Below are 10,932 nucleotides of genomic sequence, written 5' to 3' on the forward strand. Positions count from 1 at the left end.
TGTTGATTCATAGAGAAGAAAGACGTCATGTTTGAAATACAGTCAGTTCTCATAGGTCACCAGTACTGCAGTATTTTGTTGAAGGACAGCAAGACAAATTTCCTGTATTCCATGCTTCAGAGAAACTTCACAACTTCACCTTTCATTCATTCATTCATTCATTCATTCATTCATTCAAGGGTGCAAAGGGACAACACTCACAGGCAGGCTTGACGACGCTGTGCGATCGCGTGCCGGCGACTTCACGTCCATCCTTGTCCACACACCAGCAGTAGCTGCTGTCCCCGTAGCACTGTACCGGGTTGAACTGGCCGTCAGCGTCACACTGTGGGAGGTAGTGGTGGGGCTCGGGCACACCCCCATAGTGATCCACCAGGCTGGCCCTCCAGCGCTCACACACCGTCTCTGGCCGCTGGGTAGGGGCCACGACCACTGGGGGGGAGGGGGAGGAGGTGGACATTAGGAGGAGGTGGACATATATATGCACAGACTGACAGACAGACAGACAGACAGACAGACAGACAGACAGACACACACACACACACACACACACACACACACACACACACACACACACACACACACTAGACACTCACACACACACACACACACACACACACACACACACACACACACACACACACACACACACACACACACACACACACTAGACACTCTCTCACACACACACACACACACACACACACACACACACACACACACACACACACACACACACACACACACACACACACACACATAGACACTCACACACACACACACAGGATAGGCCTTAGGTAAGTGATCCAGCTGTTGGTGAGAGGTGAGCTGACCCTGCCAGTGTTTACAGCTCTGTGGCAGGAGGGTGATGTATAGCCCAGGGAGGCCCCTTGAGAGGGATGTGACTCAAACACACACTAATCCTCTGTCTCATGTCCTCTCTCCTCTCCCATACACACACACACACTCCAAGTCATGCTGTGTGTCTGTGCACAGACGTAAACAGATTCTGTTGATATCTTGCATATCGTAAACAGTAAACACACTCACAAATCAATCTGTCTGTAATTTTATATCTTTCATTCAGGCACCCATGCAACACACAATCTGTCTCTCACTTCATTTTTCACTCATAGACATTTTTCAGGATTTTCAACTGTTATTTTTATCGAATCCTCTCAATAACATGTTTTCAAAGGCACTTCAAATGCACCACTCCACTGATTTATGTTGTGATCTTTTCCCTCGCTTTGTGAAACTGTAAAAACACCAATGCGCTTTTTTGGAACTTGAGAGTTCCATAAGGACACAGAGAGGAGTTATTTGTGATGTAAGTGAGAAGAGCACACATGGGCCGGAGTGTGGAAGCAGGGAGGTTCACCAGGAAAACCAAGGCAGGACCACATGACTGCCCTTGTTTCCCCGCCAGTATAACCACCTCAAACACAGACCTGACTTCATGACTTGGCACCCCTCTCTGGGTGCAAATGAAAGTGATTACTCACATGTAATAAGGAGGTCAGCTGGGGCTCTTTAGGGCGTAACACATTATCCCTACTCAACCGTTTAACCCTCCAATTTGGTTTGGTTGCATTACATAGCAACAGTGCCTGAGCTTATACTGTAACTAAGCATAGATAAACTAATGTTCTACTGTCCCGTCCATTGCAGTATGAACCAAATAGACAACCTTCTATTGTTGTGTGTGTGTGTGTGTGTGTGTGTGTGTGTGTGTGTGTGTGTGTGTGTGTGTGTCAGGCCTGAAACCTGAATCTTCATAAAATTCCTGCAAATATATGAAGCAGAAGGCTGTGCGTGGACAGAAAAATATGTCCTACAAATCTGACAATATAAGATTTATCTCGCACACCTGTTGTCATGCAGCAGCATGAAAATATCTCATGACAGAATGTTAGACGTCGTGTTTGTAACATTTGTAATGCCGTTCCCAGACACCTCCGCTCAATATGCTCAGAAGGCCTGGTGGACCAAACGCGCCAAACTTGGCCTTCGTTTACCCAATACAAAGATTGGTAAAAACTCTGACGCATAGCCATTGGCTGTACATCGCGTCAATCATTTCCCACAGCACCCCCCCCCCCCCCCAGTGGTTGCACACCACGTTTTTTTAATTAAGAGCCACACCTCGTGGTCATGTAATTCGCTATAATGAAATAATGACAAACACTGCACTCAGTAAGTCCACTCCCACCAAGGCCAGTTTTTAGTCGTTGTTATTCCAAGCGTACAAGCGCTGTGTGCAATAGCCTAGGGACGAGGTTATAACATTTGTAACATTGGCAGCAGCACATTACTATGTGCAATTGTTGTCAGCTGTTCATGGAATCCTGATGGCTATCCAGTTACGTCCATTGCATTAGCAAAACAAAACACAGAATTCAGTGGTAATATGATATCCGTGAGGTTATTTTTATATATATGCAACGCTTCAACCCGAGCCCAGGTCCCATCAGGTCGGGTTAAGAGCCAAAGCTTGAGTGTGTCTAAAGTCTTACCTGTGTGTGTGTGTGTGTGTGTGTGTGTGTGTGTGTGTCTGTGTGTCTAAAGTCTTACCTGGCTCATCACAGTTGGTGGGGGGAGAGCCGGGTGGTGTCCTGGTGCCACCTCTCTCCTGCCCCCTATTGTCCACACACCAGCAGTGTCCTGTGGAGCCGTGGCACTGCAGGGGTCTGTACTGACCCTGTTCATCACACTGGGGTACAAAGGCACCAACGATGGGGTACCCTTCAGGACTGGTGGTCTGGAGACGGTCCTTATGCTGCTCACAATGGGTCTTAGGCCTTGTTGGACGATCTGTAGTGACTGAGGGAAAAACATCATGAGGTTTGTCATATAAATCACTTTAATCACAGTTAGTGGTAGCTACATCTGGCTCTAGCTAATATACTTGAGTGTCTCAGAATGCTAAAAATCATAGATAGTTAACTAGCTATTTACTGCAGGTGCTACAACTTCCCAGAGCCCAGAGCTCTGTTCTCCCTTGGGGGTGTGGTGTGTGCAGTGTGTGTGTGTTGTCTCGGGAGGGGTGTGCACGTGTCAAATTCCTACAATTGATGAGAATTGATTGCATTGCCAAATAAAGAGTCGTCTTCTTCTTCTTCTTCTTCTTCTTCTTCTTCTTCTTCTTCTTCTTCTTACTCAGAATCAGAACAAAGCAGTGCTTGATAATATTTGGGAGTCATGGTGCTATTAGCATTACTTCTAGTGTTTTTGGAATCGAAACACCTAGCTCTTACCTGGTTCATCACAGTTAGTCTGGGGAGAGCCGGGTGGTGTCCTGGTGCCCACTCTCTCCTGCCCCCTATTGTCCACACACCAGCAGTGTCCTGTGGAGCTGTGGCACTGCAGGGGCCTGTACTGACCCTGTTCATCACACTGGGGTACAAAGGCACCCAAAATGGGGTACCCTTCAGGACTGGTGGTCTGGATACCGTCCTTATGCTGCTCACAATGGGTCTTAGGCCGTGTTGGACGATCTGTAGAGACGTTTAAGTGGAAAAGAATCATGAGGATTTCCATATAAAGCCATCTATAGCTGGATCTCAACCTAATCATGAAAGCTGACATTAGCTAGCTTTCATGTTTATTTGCTAGAATGCTAAAAATCATAGTTAGCTAATTAGCTACTGCAGGTGCACAGCTATTTATTCAGAGTACGAAAAAAAAATAGTGTTTGTTGAAATGGGGTATATTACGTATGATGATGAATAGGATGCTATCATAATTACTTTTTTTACTATTTCATCATGTTTTTTAAATTAAAAAAACGTACCTGGTTCATCACAGTTAGTTCGGGGAGTCCCGGGTGGTGTCCTGGTGCCACCTCTCTCCTGCCCCCTATTGTCCACACACCAGCAGTGTCCTGTGGAGCCGTGGCACTGCAGGGGCCTGTACTGACCCTGTTCATCACACTGGGGTACAAAGGCACCAACGATGGGGTACCCTTCAGGACTGGTGGTCTGGAGACGGTCCTTATGTTGCTCACAATGGGTCTTAGGCCTTGTTGGACGATCTGTAGTGACTGAGGGAAAAACATCATGAGGTTTGTCATATAAATCACTTTAATCACAGTTAGTGGTAGCTACATCTGGCTCTAGCTTATATACTTGAGTGTCTCAGAATGCTAAAAATCATAGATAGTTAACTAGCTATTTACTGCAGGTGCTACAACTTCCCAGAGCCCAGAGCTCTGTTCTCCCTTGGGGGTGTGGTGTGTGCAATGTGTGTGTGTTGTCTCGGGAGGGGTGTGTGCACGTGTCAAATTCCTACAATTGATAAGAATTGATTGCATGGCCAAATAAAGACTCTTCTTCTTCTTCTTCTTCTTCTTCTTCTTACTCAGAATCAGAACAAAGCAGTGCTTGATAATATTTGGGAGTCATGGTGCTATTAGCATTACTTCTAGTGTTTTTGGAATCGAAACACCTAGCTCTTACCTGGTTCATCACAGTTAGTCTGGGGAGAGCCGGGTGGTGTCCTGGTGCCCACTCTCTCCTGCCCCCTATTGTCCACACACCAGCAGTGTCCTGTGGAGCTGTGGCACTGCAGGGGTCTGTATTGACCCTGTTCATCACACTGGGGTACAAAGGCACCCAAAATGGGGTACCCCTCAGGACTGGTGGTCTGGATACTGTCCTTATGCTGCTCACAATGGGTCTTAGGCCGTGTTGGACGATCTGTAGAGACGTTTGAGTGGGAAAAAATCATGAGGATTTCCATATAAAGCCATCTATAGCTGGATCTCAACCTAATCATGAAAGCTGACATTAGCTAGCTTTCATGTTTATTTGCTAGAATGCTAAAAATCATAGTTAGCTAATTAGCTACTGCAGGTGCACAGCTACTTACTCAGAGTACGAAAAAAGTGTTTTTACAAGTTTTACGATGAAAAGGATGCTATCATAATTACTTTTTTTTACTATTTCATCATGTTTTTTAAATAAAAAAAACGTACCTGGTTCATCACAGTTAGTTCGGGGAGTCCCGGGTGGTGTCCTGGTGCCCACTCTCTCCTGCCCCCTATTGTCCACACACCAGCAATGTCCTGTGGAACCGTGGCACTGCAGGGGTCTGTAGTGACCCTGCTCATCACACTGGGGTACAAAGACACCTGCAATGGGGTACCCTTCAGGACTGGAGGTCTGGAGACTGTCCCTATGCTGCTCGCAATGGGTCTTAGGCCGCTCTGGGCGATCTGTAGAGAGCCGAGACCATCAAGTTAGAAAACACTGGTATTTGGACTGTTATCTAAAGTAACATGTTTTACCCTATTATTATACAGCAATTAGCGTACTTGGCCTAGGGCTGGTGTACCGATGATAGACCGGTGTCGGCATGCCGTTGGTAGACTGATGGTCGGTTTGCACGGTTTGCAATTGATAGACTGACAGCCTGCCTGCATGCCAACACTAAACCGCTACGTTGACGGTGGACCAATGTCGGCGTGTCAATGGTAGACAAACGGTCGGCATGCAAACGGAAGCTAACAGTCTGTCTGTCAAAGGTAGACCGCCATCGGCATGCCAATGGTAGGCCAACTGTCAGCGAGATTGGGACAGGGAAAAGGACGAGAGTGTGGCAGGAAGATGACAAGGGAGTGGTTAGAGGATGGCAGAGGAGCAGAGAGGATGGCTTGCCAACAGCCAGAGCAGTGTGCCACCGGTGGACTGATTCAGGGCTGGTTGAGGGTTTTGCCTTGACGATGAGGGACCTATCTTTGACCGCTATGAATACTCGGCCATCGGACGGCAGTGTGACAACAAGCAGTGTAACAGTGTGACAACCAGCAGTGTAACAGTGTGACAACGAGCAGTGTAACAGTGTGACAACCAGCAGTGTAACAGTGGGACAACGAGCAGTGTAACAGTGGGACAACCAGCAGTGTAACAGTGTGACAACGAGCAGTGTAACAGTGTGACAACCAGCAGTGTAACAGTGTGACAACCAGCAGTGTAACAGTGTGACAACCAGCAGTGTAACAGTGTGACAACCAGCAGTGTAACAGTGTGACAACCAGCAGTGTAACAGTGGGACAACCAGCAGTGTAACAGTGTGACAACGAGCAGTGTAACAGTGGGACAATGAGCAGTGTAACAGTGGGACAGCGAACCAACGGACCACTGTTTGTGGTGTCAGCTTGCCGCTGTTGGGCCGTCGTAAAGTCAATGGGCAAAATGTCAGCTTTTGCCGATAGAGGGCCGCTGACTCTGCTGACAGCGGGCCACTCGTGGGCCACCGCAAGATGCTAGCTGGGAAGTAGCCTACTTTTTAAAGAAAGTATGTGAAGATGAAAATCATTGTTATCCTCCATGATGTTTTAAAAGTTAAAACGTACCCGGTTCATCACAGTTAGTTTGGGGAAAGCCGGGTGGTGTCCTGGTGCCCACTCTCTCCTGCCCCCTACTGTCCACACACCAGCAGTGTCCTGTGGAGCCGTGGCACTGTAAGGGTCTGTACTGACCCTGTTCGTCACACTGGGGTACAAAGGCACCAACGACGGGGTACCCTTCAGGACTGGTGGTCTGTTGACTATCTCGATGCCATTCACACTGGGTCTTCGGCCGCTCTGGACGATCTGTAAAGGGTTAATGAGGAGTGTTCACGCACACACACCCACACACACACACACACACACACACACACACACACACACACACTCACATATCATCTCTTGTTTTCAGACATTTCATGACACATGGGCCCAATGTAATGCAATCACATAAATTTAAGGCATAAGGCTGACACTTGGTTAAATATTTGTTTGACATAACACAGAGTCAAGGACTTACAGTTCACAAGTCAAAGATTAAGTAGAAAGCCGCATAACTCTGATCCATTAAACATTTCAACTACCCTCTCTGTCATCTGCCAAAGCCAATTGTCACCTGTCCTAAGTAAATACACAGTGCTTTAACCCCAAATTGAAACAACACTAGGGATTAACACAGATAGAACAGGTCTCTTTCAGGCACCATCTGAACAGAGTCAAGGGAGTGAAATTCACTCAGCCTTCAGAAACCTGTTTTTGGGGGAGGGGAAACTAAACTGCTGTTTCCTTGACACTGAATCTTGTCCTCTCTGACAGCTCTGTGGATAAAACCTGGTCTGTTGAGTGGTCCCATCCACACTCCACTTTCAAGGAAACGAAGACCATCTTTTATTTATTTTTGCTACAGTCTGAGAAGCTGTGTTCAATCTGCGGTGGCATCTGGAAATCGTATCACTGGTGTATTCTGTTTAATTAGGCAATTACAGCCTCTCTCAGACAAATAAGTACTTCCAGACAATATGGACACACCATGTAAGAGGTTCAAAGAGAGGGAGATTATCACTGGATGGAGTTAATCTGGAGGATTAGGATATAATGTACATTTTAGATGAATAATGTCAGTAGCTCTGGTGAAGACATAACATCAACAATTGCTGTAAGTCGCTTTGGATAAAGGCGACTGCTGAATGTCCAAAATGTAAATGTAATGTCAGTTGAAAACAAACATACAGTATGTGACTGTAAGTGGGGGCCAGGGGGAGGGGGGAGTGTATATGTGTGTGTGTGTGTGTGTGTGTGTGTGTGTGTGTGTGTGTGTGTGTGTGTGTGTGTGTGTGTGTGTGTGTGTGTGTGTGTGTGTGTGTGTGTGTCTGTGTGTGTGTGTGTGTGTGTGTGTGTGTGTGTGTGTGTGTGTGTGTGTCTAAAGTCTTACCTGGCTCATCACAGTTGGTGGGGGGAGAGCCGGGTGGTGTCCTGGTGCCACCTCTCTCCTGCCCCCTACTGTCCACACACCAGCAGTGTCCTGTGGAGCCGTGACACTGCAGGGGTCTGTACTGACCCTGTTCATCACACTGGGGAACAAAGGCCCCCAGGGAAGGAACTGGTCGAGGTCCCCGAGGCTCCACAGCCCCCTGCAGACTGTCTCTGTGCTGCTCACACTGGGTTTTAGGGTGCTCTGGTTGGACTGTGGAGAAAGATGGGGAAGGCTGACTCAGACTATACTGAGGGACAATAACTTGCATCATACTGTAACTTCACAACATCTCCATAATACGTTGCACAGAACGAGACAAAATGACTTGATATAACAAGTAGAATTGTACCTAGGGTGAATTTCTAAACCGAGTCGGTTGGTGGACACTCAAGACTACACCATTGCATGTTGAGAGTGCCAGTCGCTCCAAATTACATTTCACAATAAAAGTCCCATTTTGAATGAAATTACAAGCAGACTGTGCAAACCAGTATGTTTTTATGTACGTTTATATACTCGTGTTTTCTTTCAGTCGTACCTTTCTGAGGGATGCACTGGAATCCGTCTCCGTGGAAACCAGTTTGGCACTGGCACTGGAAGGAGCCCAGGGAGTTGGAGCAGGTAGCCTGGAGATGGCAGGGCTGGGAACGACATTCATCCACATCTGGCACACAAACACTAAAAGGTCAGCCATACAGCTACCAGGACAACACTACCCAGATAGAACACCATGCAAACGAGGGCCACGATGGAAATATGTCTGTTAAACATTCTTTTTAACTTAGAAAGCACAACATTATCCTTAATGATGATGATGATTGGTTCAGTTAAGACACAACGGTGATGTCTTGAGGGGGGGGGGGGGGGGGGGGGGGGCTATTGTAAATACTGGGGTGATAGGGTAAGAGACGGTTAAAGGGGGGGCCATTAGCTGTGGGCCATTTTCAGGGCCTGTAGGGAGTCAAACCGGACATGGGAAGAGTTAACCATCCCCTGACCTCCTGGTGATCTTCAGCTGTGGATCTCCTACGCACATTCTCCTGGCAAAGACATTGGGCTATTGTTCCTCCCCCCCCCCCCCCCCCTTCAGCCCCCTCACCTACAGTACATGGAGTCTCAACAGCATGCTCACGCACTGAATCAGGTCAGGATGGTTTAGGTTCCTCTGGTGCAAACGTAATGTATGTGTCAACACAAGGGAAATCTACCACTAATCCATTAGATACAAATCATATTTTCTAAGTAGAGACTTTTTCAAGGGTATTCTAAGGGAATCCATGGTCATTCAAACTGGTCATTCAGCTTAAGTCCGAGCATCTCCACAACAAGTTTGGAAAATAATCCCAATAGACTTACCTACACAGGTACGCCCATCGAAGCCAAACTCATACCCGCTCTGACACTGGCAGCGAACGCTCCCTGGCAAGTTAATACACTGGGCGTGAGCACCACACGAGCTGAGCGCTTCAGCACATTCATCGACATCTGAGAGAGAGAGAGAGAGAGAGTGAAGAGTGTGTGTGTGTGTGTGAGAGAGACCAGACCTGTTATGCTACAGTATCATCTGCCCTGAGAAACACGCAGCCCCATAAAGCTGCACTCTACGGGGAGCAGGGATCCTACTGCTGACACCATCATTAATTAGTTTGGACGTCAGGGGTTTGTTAAGAGCCTTTACTGGTGTCCTAGTGAATGTAAAGACTGGCGCCTGGAGCCTTGAGATAAAAAACATTCCCTGCAATCACTGTGTTTGTGATGACAGCAGGAGGCTAAGGGGGGGTGGTGGCTGCGTACCAGGCCTCGTGGGAACGGCTCTGGAGCCCAGGGCTGATCACGCAACAGTGAAGCTGGTTTTGATCAGGGGGTAATGATAGGGGGGGAATGCCCCCACTCATTGAACCCCTGCTCCCTGCCCTGGAGGGGAGGGTAGGAGGGTGGGGCGTGGGGAGGGGGATTCTACCAGGTCATGAAATTACACACGGTCAGACCCATCCAACAATGAGAGAAGCCCTTAAGCTCCCAGGAAATCAGCTCCAGATTCCTGGTCGTGGATTGGTTGACGGGTGAAGGTGAGGGCTGTGTGTGTGTGACTGTGGGGGATGGGTTTGTGTGCTTGTGTACATGTGTACTGTATATGTGTGTGTGTAAGGGCCTGGGGGCAGGGGTGTGTGGGGTGTGAGGAGGGGAAGGGTGTAGGGGGGCAGCTGCTGGGACGGCGGGACAGTTTGGAGAGGACGTGTGAAGGCTCTGGTCTGACCCCCAGGTGGGCTCTTCCCTCCCTCTCCCTTACGGCCCAACAGCTGCACATCTCTGTGTTCCCCCTCTAAGTGTCAGAGGGGTTTTCATGCCAAAACACAGCAGTGTTGCTAGTTAATCGCCAAACATCCATCCCTCTGCTCTTCCTCTGCCATCCTTCCCCACCCCACCCCACCCCACCCCACCCCCCCTCCCCTCCCTCCCTCCCTCCCTCCCTCCCTCCCTCCCTTCTCCCTACCCCTTTCCCCACATCCCTGAATTCACAGTCCTGGAATTCTCGGAGCAGAGGGAGCTGAGACAAGCGTTACTACCATGCCTGCAATCTGTGTTGCTAAAACATGTCCATTGTTATCCTGTCTGACAAACGCCTCATTAGTGCATTTTTCTGTTTTTAATCTCTTTGAACACAAGTAGAGGTTGATTAAAAAAAATAACGACAGTGGGAGCGGAATGAGTGAGAATGAGGAAATAATGCAGTGATGAGAGTCTGGGTAGTCTCCCCTCCTCTCCTCTCCTCTCCTCCTTCTCTCCTCTCCTCTCCCCTCCTCTCCTCTGCACACCCCTTCCCTCCTGACCTCTCCTCCTCCTCTCTCTCTTCTTCTTCTCTCCTCTCCTCTCCTCTCCTCTCCCTCCTCTCCTCTCCTCTCCTCTCCTCCCCTCTCTTCTTCTCTCCTCTCCTCCCCTCCCCTCCTCTCCTCTCCTCTCCTCTCCTCTTCTCTCCTCTCCTCTCCTCTCCTCTGCACACCCCTCTGACCTCTCCTCTCCTCTCCTCTCCTCTCCTCTTCTCTCCTCTCCTCTCCTCTCCTCTCCTCTCCTCTCCTCTCTCTCTCCTCTTCTCTCTAGTGAGTGAGCTGAGACGTTGATGGAAGGAAGATGCAGCCCTGGTCTGAGGGGCCATTAGACAGAGCAATTA

The 10,932-nt window shown here is 48.4% G+C and overlaps 1 protein-coding gene across 1 annotated transcript in view; it reads right to left on the reverse strand.

Moving 5' to 3' along the window:
* The window catches only part of nid2a (nidogen 2a (osteonidogen)), a gene marked incomplete at its 5' end in the record, with an annotated part of 33,129 nt that overhangs the window by 5,713 nt on the left and 16,484 nt on the right, over positions 1-10,932 (reverse strand). The window contains 10 exons of the mRNA XM_083684222.1: positions 202-432; positions 2,575-2,823; positions 3,258-3,497; positions 3,794-4,042; positions 4,458-4,697; positions 4,976-5,215; positions 6,356-6,595; positions 7,722-7,973; positions 8,302-8,427; positions 9,120-9,248. Coding sequence (XP_083540348.1) covers positions 202-432; positions 2,575-2,823; positions 3,258-3,497; positions 3,794-4,042; positions 4,458-4,697; positions 4,976-5,215; positions 6,356-6,595; positions 7,722-7,973; positions 8,302-8,427; positions 9,120-9,248 — 2,196 coding nt within the window. The remainder of the gene's footprint in view (positions 1-201; positions 433-2,574; positions 2,824-3,257; positions 3,498-3,793; positions 4,043-4,457; positions 4,698-4,975; positions 5,216-6,355; positions 6,596-7,721; positions 7,974-8,301; positions 8,428-9,119; positions 9,249-10,932) is intronic.

This window comes from Argentina silus (assembly GCF_951799395.1).
Source record: "Argentina silus genome assembly, chromosome: 14".
Taxonomy (NCBI): Eukaryota; Metazoa; Chordata; class Actinopteri; order Argentiniformes; family Argentinidae; genus Argentina; species Argentina silus.